Genomic DNA, 26,310 nt, shown 5'->3' on the forward strand with positions numbered 1-26,310 from the left:
TTGAAGATATTCAGAAAGTCCCGCCCCCTTGTTCATGACATCACACCAGGATTCTCCTTCACAAACTGCCTTGCTCCAGAATCAAAACAATGGCTTCAGAGAGTTCAGATTCGGAAAAAAAGATCCTTTGTTGTTACTCATTTAGTTATGAATATGATGAGGCAAGCATAAATGTTTGCAATCGATTCAAGAAGTCCTTCCGTATCAATTTGAGCCGTAAGCGACGAAACTGGACACGACATATGAAGCTCTGTGAATAAGCAATATAGCATATAGCATATGGCATATGAATAATAAATAATAAGCTACACGATGTCAACATCAATGCAGATTGTTAACTGGTTGTGCATGCAAAACGTTGCTTCAACTTTCAAGATGAAGAGTTGCGAACTTACGTATGAATGACAGCGGTTATCCCTCGCTAACTCCGGTGAGCTCCTTGTTCCAGCAGCTGAATGTTTGTCCGATAGATTTGCTCCACTATTATGACGATTGCTCTCTTTCACCAGTGCAAGCAACTTTCTACCCATTGTCAGGTTGAGAGGATGACAGCGGTTATCCAAGCGGGGATTCGCGCACTCCGGGGAGCTCCTCGGCTGGCGCTATACCGCTCTAGCTCCGTTGGAAATGCCGCGTGGTTTGTCCGCTGGGAATTTGTTTCAACTTTCACCTTCTTGATGCGTGTTACCGCAATTGGCTGCAACACACAACGATTCACCATGTCGTTTTCCTTCTAATTGTGCCATCAACACAGTGTTTTCAGATGGAAAAAAGTACCCAAAATGCATTGTGTGTCACTTTCTTGGTCAGTTCCTACCGTGACATCACTTCAGGAATCGTCATCAACTCGAAAACAAGACTTTTTGAATATTCAGCGCGAGTCTTAAAAGGTCAAATATAGCTCGCTATATGCGGTAGTAGAATGCGCTCAGTAGAAGTCATTTTAGAAATGATGGACGCAACTTGTCCGGAAGTGTCAGTTGTCCTTTAAAAGTGATGTGACACAGTCACACATTTGTTAGTGAGTGAATAAGGTCAAATGAAAGTAAATGGAGGGGAAAAATAACATTGACTGCCGGTGACAGCTCAAGGTGGCTTTAAAAATCCTTGAAGTGTCAAGAGATTTCGGGCAAAAAAAATACATTTTATATCTTAAATATGTAGACGTTTTGACATGAAATTCGTTTCTATTCACGTGAGGTCAACGGGCTCAATCTATTAAGCTTCAATACAATACGTGTATTGACCAGTATTTTCTGCTATTAATTTCAATTGTGTTTGTTTGTTGTCGTTTTACATCATGCCTGCTAGTGATGGACAAACAAAGCTTCACATTTGATCCATGAACCATTTGTATTTTTTGAATCCTCTTGATGGAGACTTGCCTTTTCTTCAGGCCTAAAATATTGCCATCGAGGGGAGCAAAAAAAAAAAAAAAAAAAAGGCTCTGAAGCTTCATTTCCCCATCACTCGTCGTCCCTGCAAGCTATTGATTAGTCATCCATGTTTTTGCCGTCTTTTCCAAACTTCCACCACACGACGGTGAGGCCGATGGCGGCCAGTAGAAGCAAGCAGCTGGTGATCAGGTAAGCAACGGGCAGGAACTTATTGGGGCCACCGAACCAGTTGAGCGTGCTCAGGACCACTTGTTTTCGCCCTCGGAAATACTGCACAGGGAAGTCTGGAGAGAAAGGTCAAGGGTCAAGGCAGCAAATAAAGTTGACATGTTTATGTGGAAAATTTCAGTAGCTTGCTTCCCCCCCCCCCAAAAAAAAAAGTTGGATTTATTCAGTGCTTGCTCATCTGCGAAATGTGAAATTAAAAACAAGTGTAAATCTTCTGTCTTGACTCGTTCTGAAAATGTGTCTGAAATCACGACAATTATTCATTCATTCGCTGCCTTTCAGGAATTGAAAACTGTGACATGGAGCGCCATTCCCGAATTTCTTTTTCTTGCTGGGGTGCCGATAAAGCGCTGGTTAGACCTCTGGAAATGTTTTTTTTCCCTTCCACAAGGGGGAAGCATTTGCCTTTTGACCATGTTAGTGCTTTCTTCCAGCTATATCAACCAATATGTATTGTATTTTGTATATATGCCCCCATTTCAAGCTCACATAACTCCAGACCCATATAGCTTAGGAATTAACTATTTTTCTCCTGATGAAAGAAGAGACTCTAAGGTTTCTAACGCTGCATTAAATGTTTATATAGTCTTTAAACTCAATATTCTGTGGGTCCTGCAATTGGAGTGACAATGATAAAAACCCTGGCACTGGAGTGGACACATTTTTGCACATTTTCCTCTGGCAGCGAATGAGTTAATTAACACACACAAAAATGACTTTCCTAACAGCTAAACTCACTTGGTAGATTACTTGAGTAAAAGTCTTCAAGCATCTGATATTTGCTTTACAAAAAATATAAAAAAATAAATAAAAACAGTTGTTGTATACCATTTGAAGCAACACAAAAAAACGAGCGTATTTTCCAGTGTATAAGGCGCACCGGAGTAGAAGCCACGCCCCCAATGAATAGTGTATTTTCAAACCTTTTCCAGAGATAAGGTGCACCGGACTATAAGTTACACCTTCAACGAATGAAGGCAGTGAATGAGTTAAGAAACCGGCAAAGGTTTTAAAATGGTGATGTTTTCTCCAAGAAAGATACTGTAGGCGATGTCCACACTGTAATTTCCTTTGGGGAGGCCATTTTGGAAGGGTTTTTGTGTGCGTTGCAAAATGCCGTAGAGCTTCTTAAAGTTGGGGAAGGCAGCCTCCCGCATCCACACGATGAGGTCCTCGTTGATGAAGCCGTTGTTGATGGCATCGTGCGGCTGCAGTTGGTAAACGGCCTTGTGCCAGTAAGGAGGCGGCGCCGTACCTGTTGGACTCACACACACACACACACACACACACACACACTCGTAAGCACGACGTAACCATGATGTGCAATTGCAAGAGAGAAAGAAAGAAAAACACCTTGGAAGACTTCAGCCAAGGTCAAGTTGTCAATCTGCGGGTTGCGGTACTTAATGTTTTTGTCCGTGTACCAGCTGATGCCTTTGCGCCATAAAGGCACGGGGTAATCGGAACTACCAGTGCCCAGATATTGGAACTTGAAGGAATCTGTCAGGAAGAAAGGCATTTCACCAATTAAAAGAAACACAGTGACTGCATAGGGAAAGGCAGCGGCGAGGCCTTCAGTAGTGCTATGTCTGAATCAATCCAACCCTTAAACTATGAACTATTTATTTTATGATGATCCAACCTTGACGGCAGCTACGACTCATTGCACAACGATTTTGCTCTTGAGAGAACACAGTATGACGTTAGCTAGCGAAATCCATGCACCAAATCTCCAGCGAGTCCATCTGATTGGACAATGGTATGCAAACGCTGCTCAGAACATGAGACTGGGTTCTCCATCCTGTCTATATGAGAGTTTTGAAAGGCGCTTATAAATGAAATGAATTATTATGATTATAAAATTCCTCCAAGTGTACGTTGGATTGGATTGGATTTGCCTTTATTAGTCTCGCAGTGGAGAAATTTACATTTCACAGCAGCAAAGTGATAAAAGGTGATATCCAATGGTGTGTGTGTTTACCATTAAAGATGCTGTTGGCCACGGCGCCGCAGGGAGCGATCGGTAGCCCTTTGTCATTGGTGGCGAATGGCTTGCAGTATGAGCTGGGTTTCTGCAGCAGCGGAATAAAGGACAATTCATTCACATGAAATCGGCTTGCATTTTGAAAAAAAAGCAAAACACCTTCAAATTGGTCTTCCTGCCAACCATCTGCGCGTCGTCCCTGGAATCCATGTATCTGCGCAGATTCTGGTGGAAGTTTTGGAGGCCGTAGTAAAAGAAAACGTCGCCCTTCCAGAACAGAAGAAGAAACTTTAGTCTGGCCTCAAATCTCTATCAAAGATGTTTCAGGCTAAGTGTCTGTCTCTATGAGCAAACTGGTCCGCCACATAATGCAGGGTGGCTGCGTTTATTCGGTCCGTTGGTCGGTTCGTCGTTCGGTCCATCCGTCCGTCAGTCCATCCATCAGTCCATCCGTCGGTCCGTCAGTCAGTCAGTCAGTCAGTCCGTCCATCAGTCGGTCCCCGACTGTCTGCCCGACCGTCCGTCAATTGGTCGGTCTGCCAGTTGGTCCATCGGTTTGTCGGTCGGTCCGTCGGTCAGTCCGTCCGTCCGTCAGTCGGTCCCCGACTGTCTGCCTGACCGTCGGTCGGTCCATCGGTTTGTCGGTGGGTCGGTCCGTCGGCCGGTCTATCAAAGTAGTCAAGTGGTTAGCACACCAATTTCACAGTGCAGAGGTCCTAAGTTCAAGACTAGGTCCGGCCTCCCTGTGTGGAGTTTGAATGTTCTGTCCGGGCCCACGTGGGTTTTCTTTGGGTCCTCCGAATTCCTCCCAGATTCCAAAAAACATGCATGGCAGGCTGATTGAACACTCGAAATTGTCCGTAAGCGCGAGTATGGGAGGGAATGTTTTTTTTTGGTCTCCATGTGCCCTGCGTTTGGCCGGCAACCAATTCAGGCTGTCCCCGTGCCTAGTGACCGAAGACGGCTGGGGTTGGTTCCAGCACCCCCCGCGACCCTAATGAGGATAAAGCAGTCTGGAAAATGGATGGATGTATATTTATGATTATTTTCAGTCACAATCCACGAGGGATTCTAACAGTGTCTTTTGGCCACCCGAGTTAATGTTTGACATTATTTACAACATCGGCAAAGTACAGCAGATGAGATAAAGAAAGTGAAGTGGACTAAAAGTGCGCTGAGCGCTGAACGAGACCATTTCCTTACCTTCAGGGCTCTGTCCAGATGAAAATATAGTTTACAGTTGCAGTTCAATGCCGCGTTGCTCACATTCTTCCGCAAGTCGTGACAACGTGCACACGTGCCGCCGTCTGTGTAGTCCATCTAAGATGAAAGTAAAGAGCCATGAAGAGAACGCACACATGAACTTTGACCTCTTCCTCGACGCTCTCGCTTTTAAGGCACGTGAAGACCTTGAGCTCGTCAGCGTCCACAGTTTGATCAATACGAGAGAGACTCACGCGGATTTCCTCGACGCTTTGGACGGTCAGCAGAAGCCAAATTCCCAGCAGCAAGCAGATGACGGCCATCAAGTAGAAAAAAGGCAGGACGGTGTTTGCCGTCAGCATGGGCGACCAGGCGGGCAGACGTTGCTGTTTGAAGGCCGAGTTGTCGGGTCTGCGGGCCAGCGGTCCGCCGCTCTTGGCTTTGGCCATGGCGGCGACGTCGCGGGGGAGGGGGGAACTTTGCTTCAGGGGCTGAGCTCACTTCTTGTTTTGCTTCCTGTGGTAGCACCGCGAAAAGACACACAGATGAACAAGCGCACACATCTGATGGCAGGACTCTCACTGCGGCGAGAGATGGTTGAATTCTCTTAATAATTAACCACAAAAAAAAAAAAAACGCCTCTTCCTGATTTCGACCGCGCAGAGCCATTTTTTCCCAATTGTAAGTCCTCACTCATTCACTGCTGGACGAAATGCAAAAATGTGTCCACTCCAGTGCCAGGGTTTTTGTCATTGTCACTCAAATTCCCGGAGCCACAGAATAGTGAGTTTTAAGACTACATAATCATTCAATGCAGTGCAATTAGACTCTCTTCTTTCATCAGAAAAAAAAAGTGAATTCCTAAGTTATATGGGTCTGGAGTTATATGGGCTGACAATACATACAATAGATACAATAGATATTGATTTATATAGCGCTTTAACAAATGCGTTAACATGGAAAAAATGGCAATGCTGCCCCCTTGCGGAAGGGAAAAACATTGCCGGCGGTCTGACGAGTGATTTATCGGCACCCAAACAGGAAAAAAAACAAAACCTGAACAAATTCGGGAAAGGCGCTCTACGTCATATTTTCAATTCCCAAATAAATTTGGGAATGGCAGTGAATGAGAAAAAAATCGTTGCACATAAACAAAATAATGGCTTTCATTTGCCGGTTAATTTATTGAAAACATCCCGCCGAGACATTTTTTTCCAACAAACAGCGTTGCATCTTTTTACACCCCACCCGATCATCATAAAAAAGGCAATATTGTGTGGGCAGACAAGGTGCAAGCATAAAGCTTTGAACCAGTTGTGTAAATTATTGTCAAAGAATGAAGTTTGAAGACAATCTTGAGTTAAAACAGTCCAATTTTGACTTTATCTGCTTTGCATCTGTCGAGGATCCAGCTTTCCAGCAGCTTACAAACATCCAGTTTGATCTGAAAGAAAAGCAGAAACATATTGAGAAGAAAAGCAGACACACTTGGAAAAGATGCCTGAATCAAAAGCTTAAGAAATGAGAAACTACCGATTCTACCGGACAAAGCTGCATTCCAGACAATTTGGCAGAAATGCCTTTGCTCCTGAGAGCTCCACTTGATGAAAGGTTTCGCAATCCGTTTGTCCATTTTGTCTGGTTTTTTTTTTTTTTTTGCACGTATCCCGTTTATGGTCATGGCTGACATGGAGCCCATCCCCGGACTCATCAGCAATAATCATATTCACAATTCCGGACGCAGTTGAGGGCAAACATATGGCATATCATAAGCCCATCCAAAATGGTGACCTTTTTCAAGATAGCTCCACTGGTCATCTGCATGATGTTCGCCTATTCAACTGGACATTTTATTTGCTCACATTTACCGGCGAGTCAAAGCAGATGGGGACATTTCTATTGGCAAGATGTGTATCTGTCTCTCGCCGCACGGGGACTGTATATGGCTCCCAGGAAGTGGCTTTGACGCTTCAAACAATGTGTGGAACCAGGTCGAAGTGGCTGCAATTTACAAAAATAACTACTATAAGCCACGACTTTAGTCACAAGCTTTCAACCTTGCGGGTTATGCAACCATGTGGCCAATTTTGTAACTAGCCCCGTTAGTGAGCGCTAACGTATTTCTTCCGCGTCTTAGTGACTGGGTATGGTTTTGTACACAGACCTGTTAGCGAGTGCTAACGTGTTGCTGCTGCTGTGTTACTGTCGTGTCTCACTTTTGGATTGGATTGGATTGGATATGCCTTTATTAGTCTCACAGTGGAGAAATTTACATTTCACAGCAGCAAAGTGATACCGGCATGTTTTTTTTTCAAGCAGCCCTGTTCGGCCTGCGTTACTACCGTAATGCTTGTTGTTTTGCTGCCGCGAAACAGGTATTGTTTTGAAAGAAAAGTGAAGGTATATTATTCAAACTTTTTCCAGCTTGTAGAGAGATGTGGTTTATGCATGTACAAAATGTTCTTTCCTTTGAAAATGTACTGGGTGCGGCTTATAATCAGGAAATTACGCTAACAAAGGCCTAATCAAATATCAAATGTATTGTATTGTATTGTAATAATCAAGAGAAAAATAACAGAAGAGTCCCAAAAGCATTATTTGGATGGAATGACCTGCCACTGAACATTCTGCAAGCCTCCTCGTTGCCTATCTTTAAAACCCGCCTCAAACCTCATTTGTACTCTTTGGCATTTGACTCGGCGTGATTCAGACTTCATTTTACTCCCTGGTGCTTTCTATTATCTTTCTCATCGCTTTATTTCCCGTATAGAATAGTTGTCCATGTTAAGCGCTTTGTTACAGCTTCAGCTGTTGTTTATATAAATCAATATGTATGGTATTGCATGTATGTGGTCTAAAATTCCACAGCAGGGGGCGGTAGCTCACCTCAGGAATGTCCATCATCCTTCTGCACTTCTGGTCTCTCCAGTTCCAGTCCAGAACCAGAAAGCGTAATGCCTGCAAGTTTAATCCGTCTGGAGAGGGAGAGAGAAGATACATTACAATCATGGTGACTATTCATCAACAAAATACGTATGTGCACTTTGTTACCTGTGTGAATAAGAGCGCTGATCCTACTCGGTGTACCCACTCCGATGTGAACGATTCCCTTCTGCAGCAGCTTCATCTGCTTCTCAATCTTCACATAAACACCAAAACGCAACTGTCACGTCACACAACAATGGAATGGTTCGAGATCAAGGGTGGGAAACCTGTGGCTCACGAGCCACACACAGCCCCGCTAAAGTATTGGATTTGCAAGCAATTCCAAAGCAGAGAAGGACCGATGATGGTATTTCACTTGAAACCGGTTTCCACCCCTGTTCCAGAACATTCACTGGCATTGAAGCAAAAGCCATTCTTTGTCCAACCTTGATGTGTTTCGCAAAAAGCTTCACGGCCCTGGCTTCACCCTTGAACGTTGTCAGTTGCCTGGGAAAGAAATAAAAACAAATTAAGCGGCGCTGTGATTCATCATACTTGAGAAGTGGCTCCATGACGGGATTGCGTCCAAATGAAAACAACTTACTTTATGAGCTCGATGGCACGGAGGGCAGAGCTGCAGACGATAAGCAGGACCACAGATTTTTTTTCTGTGTGTTGTCGCTGAACTTTTGCCCATTTGGGACAAACTGATTAAAAAAAAAAAAAAAGATCATTTAGGGACACAATTAGCGGATATACTTTACATCGAATGGTACCTAATCTCGGACAGACCATTTTCACTTGACCATACATGTTAAGTAAGTCTCATGATTTGGTCGGGAGACTCCCGATTTTGACCACAATACTCACTTTCTAAAGCAACTATACAGACAGTTGATGTGTAAGGTGAAACAAAGAAATAAACCGTACGGTATAATAAAGTCATTTTATTGACCTTTGTGATAGTCGTTGATGTAGTTGCCTCGTGAAGATATCCGAGTGAAGTTGCCGTCCGTGCTTTCTCGGCGATAATACCCTCACTCACACTATCCCCTGCAAGCTTCTCTTCTATTGCCAGAGACCGTTGCTTAGACAACACAGAAACACCCTAAGCCACACATAGCAATGCTCGACTTAGCATCCCGGGACGCTAAGTCACATCGTTCATGTTTTTCGATGATCTCCTTCTTTTGCTCCACCGCAATTTTCGTTTTGTCCACTTCGGCTTAACACGAGCCTGTGGTGGGATCCCATAATAGCAAAAGTACTTCACTCGATAACAAACCACGTCTGCACAAAAAGAAAGGAGGTGACAAAAACTAGTCCGTCAGCCACCGCGGCGCTGTTTGGTTTGGTTCGTCCGCCGAAAACGAGTTGGTCTGCCAAGATTATATCGTCACGAATTTAATGTTCGTAAAGTGAAAAGTCGGTGAGCTAAAGCGTTCGTAAGCTGAGGCATCGCTGTAAATGAATAATGGATCACTTGGATAATATTTGTGTAAATGCCAATGACCAAAAGTGAGAAATGTCATGACAATGGCACTGACTTTGCTTGAGATAGGACGAGAGGCTGTGCGTCAGGTCGTTGCAGGTCAGGAAAGACGAGTCTGGAACAATGCGGGGGAAAAATAATTAGGAAAGCAAAAGGAAGGGAATTTGAGGTTGGAATGCGCATTTTTGTGACGACTCACCAGGCAGCTTGAGCTCCTCTTGCTCGATCACCAAGCGCTTGTCTGAGAAGTGAAGTGTGAGGCAGTTCTGAAGGTCTGCCGGACAGCCTGCTTTCGGCTCGGAGGCTGCCAACACATCTGTAATGGTCTTCTTCTTCTTCTTCTGGAAATACAGATGAAAGATGATGAGCCACTGAGGGTGCACACAAGCCATCCCTAGTTGGCTCTACCTTTCTCTTTTTGGGTGCTTCAATGGATGATTCCTTCTGCGTTGGAAAGTTGGATGCCTGAGAAGACACAGGTGACAGCCAATTGGGAAAAATATTCTTACTCAACTGCTGACAAGCTTCGGGAATCAATGATTATTTTGGCTTTTTGTAGTGCGCTCGGTCATGCTGGAGAAGGGGTCGTTATTATTTTGTAGTGGTGGGCCTGCAAGGACTTCTCTACTGGCCTAAAAATATCTGAATTACAGACTTATGCGAATTATATTTTGTCCATGAATTTGTCTTAAATAATTCCAAATTGTCTTTCGGCAACCTTTCACTACTTTCCCCCTGTTGTGCTGCTTTTCGCTTTGAAGCATTTAACCAATCACATTTCAGCCAGCCTGTGAGACCAGGGTCAGAAATCTACCTGGACGCCTTCACAATCACTTGTGCAGGCCCTGTTAACTGCAGTGTCGATGACTCTGTAGCTTTTACTAATGTCTGTTACTTTAACCAATCAGATTTCAAGTTGGTGACGCACAGGACCTACTCGCAGACCTGTGTAACATCGGAGTTTTCGCAAACTATGATTGGATAGTCACAAGTCAATCATAGTATCACTACTGAAGGCCTAGGGGTGAATTGCACGGTCCGCCACTGTTATTTTGACACCTGACATTTGTAACTTCCATGTCCCGAATTCATTTAGGTATTGAAAAGTGTGACGTGGAGCGCCATTCCCGACGAATTTGTTTGGGTTTTGTTTTTTCTTGCGGAGGGTGCCGATAAAGCCCTGGTCAGACCTCCGGCAATGTTTTGTCCCTACGTGGCCACTGCCCTTGCTGTTTTTCCATCTCACGGTTTTAGGTTTGTGACCTAAATGTGTTTTTTTTCAGCACTAGCTCCACCGCCAATAGAGACCAAACGTCGCTCCAAGGTTTTAAAACATTTCAGGTTGAAATACCTCTTTGTTCTTTCTCTTCTTTGCTGTCACCACATTTTCCATTTGCTTGGTCCTCTTGTCTGCTTTCTTTGGTACATTTGACTTTCCTTTTATTGGCTTGTTTTGGCTTTTCTTTTTTTCGGCTTCCTCCTCCTGCACCTCGGATGCATCTATTATTGACATATTAGAGACAAAAGGGGAGTAAAAGGTGTGAAATTTAAATGTGGATGAATAAGTTAAAGGGAATAACATTATGAATCTCCATGAGAAAGTCAATGTGGGTACGACTGAAAAGATCTGTCATGATGACACGGTGTGACACTACAGTCACAACAGAAAACATACTGTTAAAAGTAATCCCGCTCAACCAAAAAATGAACCTCATTAATCTTGTAAATGTCAGTTCTTATCACGTAGCGCAAAAAAAAGAGATTGAAGAAGACATGAATGAAAGAACAGTGGGAGAGAAGAGGTCAAGCCTCATGCAGAATGCAGATCACGCTCATTTTTGACCCTAATTCTCAGCAGGCGTATGAGGTATTATATATAATAAGACAAAACATCCATGTCTTTTTGACTGCCAAACGTACAAAAACGTGTCCACTCCAGTGCCAGGGTTTTTGTCATTATCTCTCGAATTTCAGGACGAACGGAATACAGAGTTTTAGGACTACAGAAATGAAAAAATATAAGAAACAATTTCCTAAATGATATGAGTCTGGCGTTAAATGAGCGCGGCTGTCCAAAATACAATGCAATACATACATATTGGTTTACATAGCGCTTTAACAACAGCTGAAGCTGGAACAAAGCGCTAACATGGAAAAAAATGGGAAATGCTGTTCCCTTGTGGATGTGAAAAAACATTGACAGAGGTCTGGCCAGCGCTTTATCGGTACACAAGCATGAAAAAAACAACACCCGAACTAATTCGGGAATGGCGCTCTGTCATATTTTTAATTCCTTGAACAAAATTGTGAATGGCAGGGAATGAGTTAATTAGAAGTCAAACAACAACAACAAAAGAACATGAAACCAAATTTATTGCGAGGCACAAACGCGGTCCAGTCGTCTCAGCTCACCTCCAAAGTACTCGCCAAAATGTTGGTATTGTGAGCAACTTAATGTTGAAATGTTTGATGTTGGCAACACTTTTCTGTTCCGCCTCATTTTGTGTTAAATCGATGCCTCCCTGGCAACGAAGGTAAGACGGCCCTCGGCGGACTTCTCACATGGGATTTCGTTCAATAATGCAGGTGTACTTAATGATGTGGCTGGGCGAGTGAACATAAACCATCAACACACATCTGACTCCCATCTTTGTCCTCTTAATGGCTTCCTACAATCTCATCCATCATCATCAGCGCCTACTTGTGTAGTTCTTTTTTTTTACTTGGTCGGGCCTCATTACTGTCAGAGCGAAAATGATGATCAAAGATGATCACAGGAGTGTAGTTGATAATCACTTTTGTCTGCCCGTTTGCTTTCCGTTGAGACGCGGGGCTCCACCCCCTTTCCACTCCTTCACGGCCAGCTTGCTTGAGTGGCATTCGTTCAGAAGGGAACTGACACCCGAGTGACGTGAGGACACTCAGATGCGAGTCAGGCATCATCAACAAAAACCAATGCAGTATAGATGGGCGAGAAATGGTACACCTGCCTTGCACGTAAGTCAAAATATTTTCCTAGATATTATTGCATTAAAAATATATTCTTATGGGATTCATTTGATTGCGACAGTCTGTATGTAGTTCTTGCCATTGTTGTGCATTGACATTTATCAGTAGAAGTCAATTATCACTTTTGATATTTCATCCCAAATTCATAAACTTTCCTTTGGTGGACCGCAGAAGATGATGGGGTGGTGGGCCAGAGTTTGACACTCAGGCCTCGACTTTGACACCATTTCCTCGATCCGCAAAATGCACATTAACGCTCGATTGTTTGAAAATTTGATGGTTAAAAAAAAAACGCTCTTTGTTGACACCAGCGAACAGGAACGAATAATGAAGGTTTTTATGGAAAAATATTTAGGTTGGAGGCACGTTTGTTTACATGTCCGCAACGTTACAATTCTCCAAAATGAATACCGTATTTTCTGGTGTATATGGCGCACCCCCAAATGAATGGTGTATTTTCAAACTTTTCCATATACAGTAAAGTCTCGTTATATCGATATTCTCGGGAGTCCGAAAAATATCGATATAACCGGGACTATCGATATAGCAGACCCTGCGCGCATGTAATTTTCTCCTTGCGTGCATAGAAATAGTATCGTAATAAGCGGGACTATCGATATAACCGATATCGATATAATGAGACTTTACTGTATAAGGCGCACAATTAATGATTGTGTTCAAATATTATATATAAATATACAAAGGTTTTCCAAATATAAGGCACACCACGTTATAAGACGCTACAGTAGAAGCTAGAATTACACACAACTTCTTCTACGGGGGGTGGAAATGGAGTCTGTGGCCGCTGACCGTAGATCAATATGACTTCACATACAGTATAGGGTACATCTACGTATAAGGCGCAGGGTCATCGTTTGAAGAAAATCAAGGCCGTATACACTGGAAAATACGGTAACTGAGAATGCCCACATGGTGAGATCACTGTGGTTATCTACAGCCACGCCTACTAAGACTTTCAGCTGGTAAGCAAACTGTTACAAACCTAAAAGTAGTAGAGAAAACCAAAGCGCAAAAAAGGGAATAAGAGGCCAAGTCTCCAACAACCAGAGTCATGGGGTCAGATAACAGGAAATCAATGTGAGGAGAAGGAAGGCGGCACGATCGAAAAAGGCTCTTGCCTGGTCATTTTTTTTAACCGGCCCGTCAATAACGGTGACTGGTTTTAATGGGCAGTCAATGGCGCCGAATGGATACCATGACAATCGACTATTTGCAGGAAATGACCTTTTTCTGAAAGGGGGAGGAGTGCGGGTATTCCAGACAAATTGCTTTCAGGCTTCAAGTGGTTTCATTGTACCTGCGCAATTAGAGGCGATTACACGGGTTAGCGGGTTGTAAGAGCAATCAGTACATACCCACGTCAGCATCCATTTACCATTACTGATGCGACGGATAATGCTTGCGGGCTTCGAACTGCGCATTCCACATTCGGAGACTTTATAACACGACTCTGCTAAAACGAAATGGCTGTCATGGCAACCGCCATAACATTATCCCTTCCAGGCATTGGGGGGTGGGGGGGGGACTGAGAATTGTAGGAATACAGATGGCTCCTGATGACAAGCAATGACAGATTTAACGCTGCATGTTGATTCTGTTGCAAATGTTGTTTTTTGACAAATGGAAGGCATAGGAGATAGTCAAGAGCCTTTTACCACAATAAATGGCGACTTTGGATTGTTTGCATGAAAGCACCGTCACTGCTGTTACTTGTCTTGAGATGATTCGTGAAGTGATACACTGACACAGTCTACTTGGTTTGTATGAAGAAAAACAAAAAGATTATTGTTGTAGACCAGGGGTCTCAAACTCAATTGACCCGATGGCCGCCGGAGGCAGAGTCTGGCTGAGGCTGGGCCGCATCAGGATTTCCACAAGAAAATCACAGATAAAACATTCTCAAAATCTTTATTTTTAACACACAAAAAAACGAATTAAATGAATAAAAAATAAATTAACCAGTCATAAATAAATAAAATAATTATAATGATCATAAGGCAGACACAGACCACTGAAAAAAACACAGGAAATGTCTGTATTCACAGTTCTTTAACCTTTAACTTTCTTCACATAAAGACAACATTGAACATGAACTGTCCTAAACACGGCTTCTCTTGCCTACTTGTTCAGCTCCACACACAAGTTTCATTCATATCAATCATGCGGGCCGCACTAACATTAATCTTTCATCTCAAGGCGGGCCGCAAAATATTCTTTCGAGGGCCGCAGCTGGCCCGCGGGCCGCGAGTTTGAGACCACCGTTGGAGACTAAGCGATATTAGACTGCAGCGAGGACAGTGGCTCATATTCATCCGTATATTTCCGTTACCGCATTTTCCGCTATTCGGACTATACACTATCATTAAACCGTTTTCGTATATGGGGCGCACCACATTATAAAGTGCATAGAATAGAAGCTACAATGGTGGCAGCATGTGGTATGCATTCAACGAGATGGCACTAAGCTAAAGGGAATACAATACAATACAGCTTTATTTAAATGGGACGTTCACAACTGTGGCAGCTGTGACACAGCAATGGTAACTCCATGAAATCTGATTATTGATCCATATATAAGGCGTGTCGGATTAGAAGGCGAGCTTTTGGTGAAACTGAATGCTTTTGCAAGACCACAGACCGGTTCAAATTTTGATCATTTTCAGTGGTTTATTTCAATCAATTTTCCACACTAGTCGTGTTAAGTTCATACTGTTGAACTTGATATCTAATTCACCACTCTGCTGACACTCTGACAAAGGCGGAAGTATATGCCAAAATAAAGCCACCGCCTGTAAGGAAATATTCTGTTGTAAATTAATTTTCCACACTGTTTTAAACATAGGCAAGTCAAAATGAGATTTGGTAAAAGTTCGGCATCTATATATGTTGTCAAATGTATGCGATAGCCGTTTGGAACTGGAAAGGGGAACAAGTTGTGTATTTTAGTACAGTTAAAATATCAAACTGCACCCCTTCCAAACAACATCACATTTTATCGTCGATTTTGAATATATTTTATATTAGTTTGTTTTCGCAACCATACTCAAGATAACCTACTTTGTAGTTGAAGAAACTCTACCACTAAAAGTTCATTCCAGGCTTTTTATCTCCTGATGAACTCATCTTTATTCGCACATGGTACATTGCTAAACCCTCAACTGACGGCAATCATACCAATCACACTCCCAACAGTGATGCAATTATTGTGGAATCTAGCATCTTATTAGTGTGTGTGTGTGTGTGTGTGTGTGTCGAGGAAAAGACACAAAATAGCAAACAGTGGAATTTCACAACCGTCTGTCAAAGCACTCTTTTTAGGGGTGGGGCATGGGGGGGGGGGGGGGGGGGGGGGGCTTCTCAGAGGACAGTTTACATCAGAGCCCAAAAATGTTGAGCATATTTATTACATTATGGAACCGCCAAGGAGCCATTGTTTGCCTTTCCAACTCCATGCCTGCCACGTGATTTATGGAACCCGGGCAAATACAATCGTGAATAGATCACCGGCAGGCAAAAAAAATAAAAGAAAACGATAAAAATCAAGCTACAAAAATCCTAATTAGGTTTTATTTGTTTTGCAAGAGCCAATGAATTTGTCTGAATTTGAATTATCATGATACAAAGAGAAATCCATGACTACAAACCAAATGAGCCCATCTTCTCTTACTGGTCACAAGAACGTGAAGAGAAAGAGACTCGAGATAGAAAAAGTACTACACACAACTTTAATGATATGGATGAAGTAGTACAGCTGTGAAAATAAATGAAAGAAATAAATAGGGTGTGATTGTGAAAAGACAACAGTTCGCTGACAAATGCCATAAAGCAGATGCACGCTGATTGATATGCCGAGACCTCAACCCCAGAGATGGAGCCATATTATGCAAAATGACGCTTCTCCCCAAGCAATTCATTTGAGTCCAGACGTCATCTGTTTGGAACTATAAATCATTCGGTATGTCACGGCCAGAAGATATACGTTTTCTCTGGGACTATCTTTCATTGTATTATCAGCAAAACTGATAAGGCCATTTCTATGTAACAGTGTTGTGCCAAGAGTACTGCCGATAGCGTTTCATCAGGTTCTTGGACTTCAGGAGAACATTTTAGGAAAAACAAAACAGAACAATAGAATTCTGTTTCACATTTAAATGATTCATCAACTCCTCTCTTCATTCTAGAACTGCTTCCCATTCGTGAAAGTCATTCACCGGAGTTGAGTGGAAACACGACTTTGGAGTCTTGCGTTCGCAAACATCTCCAAAACATCCCAATATCCACGGCATGAAAAATACGGAAGAAAAAAGACACAAGTGTGCGAGAAGACGTTTGCGAGGGGACCTGTCACGTGATGACATGTTGTTCCTACTCAGTGTTCTGGAGGGAGAGCTTCAGGTGGGGTCAACTTTTTGGGGATTTAGTCAAACGTAGACCATGCCTCCCGAGTTCCGTGAAGGCTCTCAGAAACTGTAAACTCGCTGCTGTTCTGCTCATCACTGCAGGCAAGGGAAGAAGTCATTGCCGTGCCGAAAAGTGAGAGGACCAACTGGGCTCTACTGAAGGGCCGCTACGGTTTTTGTGGACCGCATGGGGCGCTACGCTCCCTGCGCGGGGACTCACTGCGATGGCAACAAAAGAACCATCTCGAGGATGTGTGCAAAACAGCAAATGCTGAGGTACTAATAATCAGAAACCAGACACCATAGGGAGTCGGTAATCAAATGTAACGAGCTGAACATTGCGCCATCTGACAAAAGCGGATTAATTACTGCTGCTTCACTGCACGTTGAGTAATTCTGTGCTGCCGGTGAAGTAATTATACCGTAATGATTTTGCAACCCCAATGGATTGTTTTGGTTTCACTTGATTGAGAGTACTTTCCAACCACAATCTCACTGGGACGATAGAAAACAAATCACCCCAAACCAATCCGAAGCGAATTGTATTTCAATCCTGATGTGTGAACTGTATCATGCTTGATTCTTTTCGCAGTTTATCAATTTCATAGAGGCCCAGAAAAGGTCAAACAAGAGGATGGAGGATCAGCTTATTGAGGTATCAAATGCTCACAGAGATGCCGTTAACAGAAATGAGGAACAGCAAAGAAGCCACCGGGATTTCTTTCAAAAGTATACGTGCATTACGGCACTACTGGAGGAAGACCGAGAGCGGTAAGTCGGTGCAGCACATTTTCCGGTTGGGGGTGTTGTATAAAACAAATGATTTCCCCTTTTTTTTTCTTCACGTTTTTATTAACACTTGGACCTTGGTAGCTGTCTTGTAGTTCCGGTATTGCTTAAAAAAAAAGACAGAAAAAAACTGCGGTATAACATCGTTGCACAGTACTGTATATCGTAAGAAAAACAAGTACAGGCTGGTCAGCCAGTACCTCTTCTGAAGCAAATGAAATAAAAAAATTGATAGTGGCTAGAACATTTCCCTTTCCAAATAGCGACTACGTTCAGATGTGGCTATGGCGAGGTCCACTGGCAGGGCAAGACAAGCGGGTATGGCTACGCTTGGTGCAGCTTAGCTATTTGAGAGCCATGCTGGTTATCGTGGCACCAATGTCCACTCTGTCATCTAATTATGGAGACTGCATTTGGTCGGGAAGAGTGTAAACCCTCAAAGTGAGCCGCCACAGAAGCACATGGCAATTTCAGAACAAAAATAATCACACCATATAAAACACTTTGCTGACTGCAACTCGGTACAAATACAAAGCGGCTGAGAAAGCCTAAACCAACAAACAAAACAATCAGAGTTTAAATTGGCATAATCATAAACGGATACAGTGAAGCCTGTCTAACGTCGCTGAGGTTTTACAATTTGGAACTTCTAGACTACAGGAGTTTGATAGCTCTAACCGCCCAAACGGTACAACACGTTCAGAATTTATGACCAGTTTATGTTTATGACGTGGATCTTGATGATTCCTTACCCACATCTGACTCTCCATGGGAAAAGAATATAAACATGTACTAAAAATGCATTGATATAATGTGTAAATACATACAAAAGGGTGACTGCCTGTATCTACTTTGTTGCTTTTGTAACCGATTGCACAAGCTTCTTCCAAATATGCAGCATCACTGATGCCAGTGTCAGTGATTAAATAAAGGAGATTGGGCAATCTCTTAATAGCGCCAGATGTTCACAATCCGGTGCTTTTAAAGTCGCACAAATCTGAATTTGAGTATGAAGTTGGTGGAGTCACTAAGATTGCAAGGTGGACTGTCTTCGATGCATTTTCAAAATCTCTTGACATGTTCGCACATCAACTCCGACAAATATCTTTCAAACTGATGCAGTTTCTCTTCAAAGGGCATCTTTGAAACAAAGCGACAATCATCACATCACGCCTTTTGTTTTGAAGTTCCACAATCACCCATGTGCAAAACAGATGACCACCCATGCCAGATACAAAAGTACCGTATTTTCCGGTGTCTAAGGAGCACTCAGAAGCCTTGATTTAACTTCAAAAGATGACCATGTGCCTTGTACACAGGTGTGCCTTATATGTGAAGACCTGTTGAGCCACAGCAGGTCTCACTTCTACTGTCTGCAGCCACTGACTCCATTTCCCTCTGTAGAAGTAGTGCGTAACCTCAGCCTTTTCATTTTTTTATGAATGTGAGAGAATTGGGGTAATTTTTAATATCCATATCTATATCCATTTTGTTCTTGTTCTGCACTTTTGTTAAATTCACCGGCACAGCACATATATTTGGCCGTACATCATTTGTTAACTTATTCAGTGCCAGTCACGAATTGATTCGGGAATTGAAAATATGTCGTATAGTGCCATTTCCGAATTTGTTTTTTTTTTTCCCATGCTTGGGTGCCCATAAAGCACTGGCCATGGCCTCTGGCAAATTTTTTCTTTTTTTCTCATCAATGAAGAGAGTCTAAGGTTTCTAATGCTGTATTGAATGTTTATGTAGTCCTAAAACTCAATATTCTGTAGGTCATGGAATTTGAGTGACAATGACAAAAACCCTAGCACTGGAGTGGACACATTTTTGCATATGTCTGGCAGTGAATGAGTTAAAAGCAGATGCTAAAAAACGGCTTTTTCATGAAATTACACCCTTGGATAAAAATAGGGCATTCGGTCGTCCTGGGCGTGTGGGGCCGTATTATATATCGTTCAATGGCGCAAGGATTTTTTTGGAAAGATCTTTGCGGGATGGGCTCATGTTTGTCATTGAAGATCGGTGTTGCAGATGTCAGCGCTGCGAAGCGAACGGAGACTTTGCGATTTCTGCAGTAAGAGTTGTGGGCGTGTGGATGCTTACGTTACACAACATGAGCCATGTTTAACCTCCAGCCTGTTTTGGGTGAGGGGCGGGGGGGATTCGAGTGAGTTAAAAATGAAATACCGCATACTTCTAATGTGCATTCCTCAAGTGAAGTAGGGAAAAAGTATGTTTTTTTAATGGATGGAGCACAACATTCCACTAACTAACATCATGTTGCTTTTTTGAAACACCAAACGAGCTCAGAATGAAACAAAAAAAAAATGCCTCCACTGGGCAGCGCCAAGGGGCTTGCATCGACAATTTCAAAAGGCAATTAATCAACAATCAATGACACACAAACAACAGTGTTCTACCAAAGAATTGCAACATATGGTTGTCGAACAAGAAACACAGCAAACGCATATAACTAAACAAGATTTTATTTTCCAAACGTTCCTCTTGCCAGCTCTAATCATCAATGGAGGATATTCAATGTGAAGCTTAAATTGCGACATTTTTATTCCTCGCAGCTGGCGCGGAAGGATTTAATAGCAAGCATTTACAGGTGAAAAAGTGGCTGTCTGAAAATTATTGGTCACCCCTTTGAAGTGGCATAGGAAGTTATTCCACAGCTTGGTCATCTGTTCCAATTTGGAGTGTTTGGTGACTTAGCAAAACCAAAATCTTCCGTTTCTGCTTGTCTTCATTTGTGACCAATACAGGAAATGAAGAAAGCGTCATCGGTTAGCATCAATTCGCTCTGCGCGCAAACACACGGAACGCTGGACGAACAACAGGACTCCGATGACGGCGCCAAAGAAAAACTGCGGTTGAACATTTGATAATTTCATCCAATAAAAAGCTTAGACTGGATGAAAGAGAGATGTATTATGGGCTTTAAGGAAGTTGAGGGTGAGATTGAGAGAAAACATATGGATATAATTGGAAGCCATGATGTCATCTCGCAGTCAGGTTATCAGGCCGCCAAGCAAAAAAAACAAAATGCTTCTTAAAACATATGTGAGAAACACATACACGCATATACTTAGATGAACTACAGCTTTTGGACATGCCAACACATTCTGTCCTTCCCATTAGCCTCTTTGGCATGGCTACACAATGAGCTCATGTGGAACGGGCTCAAGTCCAGTAAAAACACACACAAGAACAGAGATATAAACACGCATGCGCACACACACACGGTCATATTTCCATCACTTCAGACGACATGACAAACTTTCCTGGAGACTTAACCCTAACTATAACCACTGCATGCCATCGCAACAAATCTCAAACTTACAGTTTTGATTGCTAAGACCTTTTTTTTTTGGGCCAAAATGATAACGTGCACAGTGTGTTAACAGATTTATGGTCCCGTAGCAGAAGGAAGACCCAACACACACACACACACACAAAGTCGAGGCTATTACCATATAAGGATTGGCCGATGATGTAATGGGTGCCACTGGCTGAGAGAAAGAGACCATGCGCAGAGCACTTCTCATAATGTTTGGTTTTGCGCATGGAATGTTCACATCACTTGGATCTTGGGGAAGAGAGAGGAGACAGAGTTGAGGCTAACTCATCACTGAGGATTTGTAAAGAAGGGGACACGTGACGGAAGGTAGGACCATGTGAAAGATGTGATTTGAAGAATTTGCGCTGATGTTTCAAAAGTTAAGATTGTTGCGAAGAGGAGAGCTGCGGCTCTTTGAATAGACTTCTCAATTGGCTTCTTGCAAACCAAAGTCTATTATCATTATATACCAGAAATATTAAGAAATGCAAAAGAAAAATATATTTAAGACACAGCGGGAATGTTTCATAATTTTGAGAAGGTTGACCAAACGGTAAAATACTACAATGATAAAATATAAGTGAGACAATTCCTACCTGGACTCACACAGCTTATAAAAAATAATTTGATATTGATTTTCGGAAAAGCATAGCAAAAGATCTTGCCCGGATCGAGGACACTAAAAGTCGCAGTTGGGCTGTAATCGTCTGTGACTCAACGGCAACGCATGTCTTTCGGAGCGTCTATTCATGATGTATTTGGACAGCGCAGACCGGCGTGTTAAGGGTCCAGGAGGGTCACCAAAGTTCTGAATGAACAAACGTTAAGACGCTCGGGAGACCATCTGCCGCGCTTGTGAAAACTTGCTAAATCGCCGCGCCAAAGAGAGCGCATGGATGACAATACTTCCAGGCATGACACAGCGAGCGACACGTGTTACGGTTTACAGGTCGACACGAGAGAGAACAAAATGTTCTATGTTCTCAAATAAAGAGAGAAAAGTGATTCAGTTCTTCTTAGGATTTTAATAAATGTTTATGTAGGAAACAAACCACACCAGGAAATCATTTGTGTTTATCGGCCACGGCCAAAAAGTGAGTTAAACTTTAAACATTACCTCATGTCCTCGGTGCATGAAATACAGTTACTCTGTGAACTCATTCAAAGGCATTCTTTGGACATAACTAATGCCCCTCTCCATTCCCCCCAACTCTCCACAGACTGAAGCTCCTGATTGCAAAGGAACGACAATACCAGGAGTTAAAGGAGACAATCAGAGACCGAGACCTATCACTTCTTATAAAGGAGCTAAACCGGCTAAAGTCTTTGGCGCTGCTGCTTGTGAAGGAGTATCAGAGCTTAGAGAAGCTGTTAAAGGAGCACGGGCGTCATGTCCAAAAACTGAGCGCCATCGCTCAAAGTATTGACCGGGAGGCCACGACAGCTGAAGAGAAACAACAGCCAAATTCGATGCATCCTGAGGTGGAGCGAGCCAATTCGTACGCCAACGTCCAGCGCTCCCGTCACGTGATGACAGCTCAACTCGCAGAGGGGGCAGCTCAAAATCAGCCACTTGGACAGCAGCTTTCAAGCCTTGGCCATCAGTCGGACGAGAAACGAGAACGTTCCGCAAGGGAGAAGGAATTGCAGGAAAGTGGCGATAGAGAAGGTAGACGGCCAAGCTCGTTGTCAGAAGTGGAGGTACTGAGGAGAAGGGTGGTAGAGATGGAAGGAAAGGATGAGGAACTCATTCGCATGAGGGACCAGTGCCGGGATCTGGACTGCAGACTGGTTACGGAGACGAAAAACTGCTCGAGTCTGAAGGTCGAGGTGAATAGGCTCAATGGAAGAATCAGCGAATTAGACCGCATCGAGGAGACTTTGGGAAAAAGCAAACAGGAGTGCTGCAATCTGCGGGACAGCTTGGAAAAAGAGAAAAACGTCAGCAAGACGCTCTCGGCTGAGGTAGACTCCCTGAGGATGAAACTTAGAGAGCTGGAGGCGAGTGAGAGCCAACTGGAGAAGAGCGAGGTGGCAATCAGACATGACCTGGCCACGCTCAGGTCACTGACAGCCGCTTTGGTAGAGGACAGAAAGACCATGTCCGAGAGGCTGCGGGAAGCAGAGAAAAAACTCGGCGGGTGGGCGAGTTCAAAGGAAGGGGCACAGAGCTCCAAGTTAAAGGTAGAAGAAAAGACAAAGGAAAGGGACGAGCTCCACGGCAGGCTCACGACGGAGCAGCAGAAAAACACAGAGCTCCAGAGTAAAATGGTCATTATGAGAAAGAGGCTACAGGTCTTGGAAAACAGGAGAGAAAAGGAAGAAAAGTACACGCAAGGCTCCAGCAACACCGGTCCACGCTGCCAAATGGAAGAGAACAAAGCCAAACAACTCACATGGGAGCTGGAGAGGCTACAAAAAAGACTGCAGGACAAGGAGATGATGGAGAAGGAATTGCTGAAAGTAGAGGACGACTACGAGTCTCTGGAAAAGAGATTCAATGATGAACAGATGAAGTCCAAATCTCTACTCAAGGAACTGGAGGTGGCCAAAAAGGAACTTTGCGGATACAAGCAAGCGGAAAAACAGGACATCAACCAGGAACATGTCCTCCTTTGTCGTCTTCAGAAGGAGCAAGTCAAGTCCAGGCTGCTGGCCCGAGAGGTCAGCGCCCTGAAGGAGCAACTCCAGCAGCTGACGGGCACAGAGGAATCCATCAGCAGGGTTCAGACGGATCACTCTGCGTTGCAGAGTAAGTTGATGCGACAAGAAGGCAGGAACCGGGAACTGGCTCGAGAGATGAGGGACTTGAGCAGCGAACTCGACAGATACAGATGCCGAAAGAATTTTGCGGCGGCTGGAAACCACGAGCATTATCGCCCCGCCAAGGAGGTGCAAACTGAGCCGAGGGGCGACTTGCCCACTGACTGCCAACCGCCCCCTATAATTAACGCAACATTTAGCGAGAAGCGTGACGAGGAGGATCCCAACCACAACGTTGAAGTCGCAGACGGCCGGGGCTCAACCCTCATCGGCAAACTCAACAGCTTGAACAGCGCCAATAACATTGTGAGCCAAAACAGAGGCCACGCAGCCAACGGGCTAAATGTGCACCAAGCGGCTAATGGGGACGTGATGATGCTCACGCATACGCCGGGGCAGCCGTTACAAATCAAGGTAACGCCACATCACATTCTCAACACGGCCACCCTTGAGATCAGCAGCCCCACGGCGGACGCCTCCGCCTCCTACACCAGCACGGCCTTCGTCCCATCTGGCGGAACCGCGCCAAACCAAAGGATCACCATCATCCAGAATAAAACCCCGCCGTCGACTCCCGACCGTACCGTCTCACTGCTGAACGGGACCCCCGTGCCTCCAACGGCGAGCCCAAATTCATCCCGCTCCGCGACACCGGACCTCCCGATTCAGATTTTGACGGTCAGGACTTGCTCACCGGAGCCGAGCGACATCGGGAGCCAGGGCGCCTTCTGCAAGACTCCCGAGCGGCAGAACAGTTGGCGCCACGTGTGTTCCGGCAGCCCGGAGTCCAGCCCGAGCATCATCACCGCAGAGGACAATAAGATTCACATCCACCTGGGCAACCCGTATCTCCCGCCGCATAGCATGCCGCCGCCTGTCGGGCCTTACTACCTTCGACATGAGCAGAGGACCCAAGTACTTGCAAATGGCTGCCACGTCAAAGGTGTTGGCAAGATTACCAGTAGTATTACCATATCTCCCGCTACGTCTCCTGCCTCGCACGCCCCGATGTAGCAGTGACCATTTTAATGAGGGCAAACGCGTCAATGTCTCTTTCCGAGTAGATTATCGTATATTATGCCAACTTCCTGCAAGATAATGAAATTAAATCAACGGCGCCCGTGTTTTTGTCATGACAAACCACAGTTTGTTACAATATACTGTACTTTGAGTATTTCTTCTCCAAATTATGATTTGTACAACTGTTTCTCCTGCCTGCATGAGAACGGCATGATGCAACTGCAATACAATCTCCCAACTTTAAAGATGTGGACATTTCTTTCACTTGCTAACCAGGCTCATTTGTCAGCATGCACTGTGACATCAATTGTGACTTATTTTGTGGAGCTGATAATAAAAAAAAGAAAGAAAAGCTGAGAAAAATATATTTGTCAGTTCACAATACTGTACATAGTTGCATCACAATAAATTCTATATTATATAAACATAAACTCATAATGAACTATTCATCATATTAAAAAAAAAACATTTGAATGATTATAACTCACTGTGAAAAGAAACTCAAGATTTTCCAAATTACAAAGTCACAAAAAAGACATTTAATATTAATCTAAGAATTAATATTCAGGTGGCTAATAAATGTGTTTCGTGTTTATTGGTTTTGCTTTTTGAATTGAACTATTGAAATAAACTAAGTACTCGATGGTGTTCTAATTTGGTGGCATAAACCTGTAGTGTTAAAGGTAGATACCCATAAATGTGGCATTTTAATCAACTTTTAATTGAAAGTATGTAGTTTGGAAGTGACACACTTCCGGATAAATTATTCATTAGCGTGTGTGCGTGTGACAAAAGAAACAACTTTGGGCTTGCATGACATCAAACGCGTGCTCAGTTTTAGTTTGCGCTATCATACACAATAAATAGCTAGCTGCTAAGCTCAGTCATTGCCAGTGACATATTTTTTTTACCCAAACAATGACGTAATAAATCATATTTTTATTCATCAATTTGCATGCGCTTGAATGCTTGTTCTACTACGTTCAACATTTTGTGACCAAACCATCAGAGTGAAATGCTACCCTCTATCGGCGAGGGTGGTGAACTGCGCTTGGCAAGCAAAACACACCGAAAGATCCCGTATTCCATCACAAGATGGGAAAGAAATCGTTAAAGTTACAGTTAGGAGGGACGCTAAATGTCAAGAATGCCCATTAAGCGAGTTAAAATTTGTTTTTTCAATCTATCTTTTTAAACGCTTTACATTGGAACGCGCACGTGTGTTTGGTCCCCGAATCACAACGGAGCGTTTCACACGTGCGGCTTCGTCTGCTCATCTCCAGTCGGTAGGCAATAATCATGTGTTCTTTGTAACATGCCATTTACATGTTAAAAGTAGTTCACATTGGCAGGACGTAAATAAAACTCACTTTCACTATTAGAAACAAGTTTGAAACGCTAAAGCTAGCTTACGGCGAGCACAAACATGCTTCACAACAGTGACACACGGAGCGTCTACTCGCAAATGCACAAAAAACGTGGACCCACAAGTCTTAACCACTTAAGACATTATATTACATGAAATTCAATTAAAATATAGTTTTACCTGATTCACAGTCACGATCCCACCAATCGTCCCCCAAGTCGTCCCCCATTTTTCCGGATGACGTTTTTGGCAGTTCAGCCAATCAAATGAACCGCTGCGCGACTTGGCTTGAGGTGCGTTCAGGAGCTGCATGTTTATAACGGGTTTATGTGGTTGAGAAACTATCAGAACACACAAACAGCAA

At 43.5% G+C, this 26,310-nt stretch overlaps 4 protein-coding genes across 7 annotated transcripts; 2 read left to right on the forward strand and 2 right to left on the reverse strand.

The window, feature by feature from the left end:
* Positions 1-1,163: 1,163 nt before the first annotated feature.
* Positions 1,164-5,395, reverse strand: cdc50c (Cdc50 family member C). The gene is made up of 7 exons (XM_089001935.1): positions 5,067-5,395; positions 4,813-4,929; positions 3,769-3,876; positions 3,607-3,697; positions 2,979-3,125; positions 2,668-2,880; positions 1,164-1,681 (listed from the first exon to the last, which is right to left on the reverse strand). Exons 1-7 carry the CDS (start codon positions 5,259-5,261, stop codon positions 1,494-1,496), a joined length of 1,059 nt encoding a protein of 352 aa, XP_088858061.1. The 5' UTR covers positions 5,262-5,395; the 3' UTR covers positions 1,164-1,493.
* Positions 5,396-5,969: 574 nt separating this feature from the next.
* Positions 5,970-26,254, reverse strand: cmss1 (cms1 ribosomal small subunit homolog). 4 transcript variants are annotated; one of them, XM_089001939.1, is made up of 10 exons: positions 26,127-26,254; positions 10,581-10,729; positions 9,638-9,694; positions 9,429-9,570; positions 9,285-9,344; positions 8,342-8,444; positions 8,184-8,244; positions 7,864-7,951; positions 7,699-7,787; positions 5,970-6,256 (listed from the first exon to the last, which is right to left on the reverse strand). In XM_089001939.1, exons 1-10 carry the CDS (start codon positions 26,173-26,175, stop codon positions 6,173-6,175), a joined length of 882 nt encoding a protein of 293 aa, XP_088858065.1. In that variant the 5' UTR covers positions 26,176-26,254; the 3' UTR covers positions 5,970-6,172. The 4 variants fall into 4 exon arrangements, with proteins under 4 accessions (XP_088858065.1, XP_088858064.1, XP_088858062.1 ...); XM_089001938.1 differs by lacking the exon at positions 26,127-26,254 and adding an exon at positions 20,931-21,040 and having other exon boundaries at positions 9,429-9,564; XM_089001936.1 differs by lacking the exon at positions 26,127-26,254 and adding an exon at positions 20,931-21,040.
* On the forward strand, positions 16,495-17,627 carry LOC148894982 (filamin A-interacting protein 1-like). The gene is made up of 3 exons (XM_089001940.1): positions 16,495-16,654; positions 16,762-16,935; positions 17,252-17,627. Exons 1-3 carry the CDS (start codon positions 16,544-16,546, stop codon positions 17,432-17,434), a joined length of 468 nt encoding a protein of 155 aa, XP_088858066.1. The 5' UTR covers positions 16,495-16,543; the 3' UTR covers positions 17,435-17,627.
* On the forward strand, positions 20,988-25,419 carry LOC148894983 (filamin A-interacting protein 1-like). Its single transcript, XM_089001933.1, has 2 exons — positions 20,988-21,124; positions 22,018-25,419. The coding sequence occupies exon 2, from the start codon at positions 22,268-22,270 to the stop codon at positions 24,572-24,574; it is 2,307 nt and encodes a 768-aa protein (XP_088858059.1). The 5' UTR covers positions 20,988-21,124; positions 22,018-22,267; the 3' UTR covers positions 24,575-25,419.
* Positions 26,255-26,310: the final 56 nt, after the last annotated feature.

The sequence above is a fragment of the Hippocampus bargibanti genome, linkage group LG08 (assembly GCF_051943395.1).
Source record: "Hippocampus bargibanti isolate YZ-2025 linkage group LG08, ASM5194339v1, whole genome shotgun sequence".
In the NCBI taxonomy this organism is placed as follows: domain Eukaryota; kingdom Metazoa; phylum Chordata; class Actinopteri; order Syngnathiformes; family Syngnathidae; genus Hippocampus; species Hippocampus bargibanti.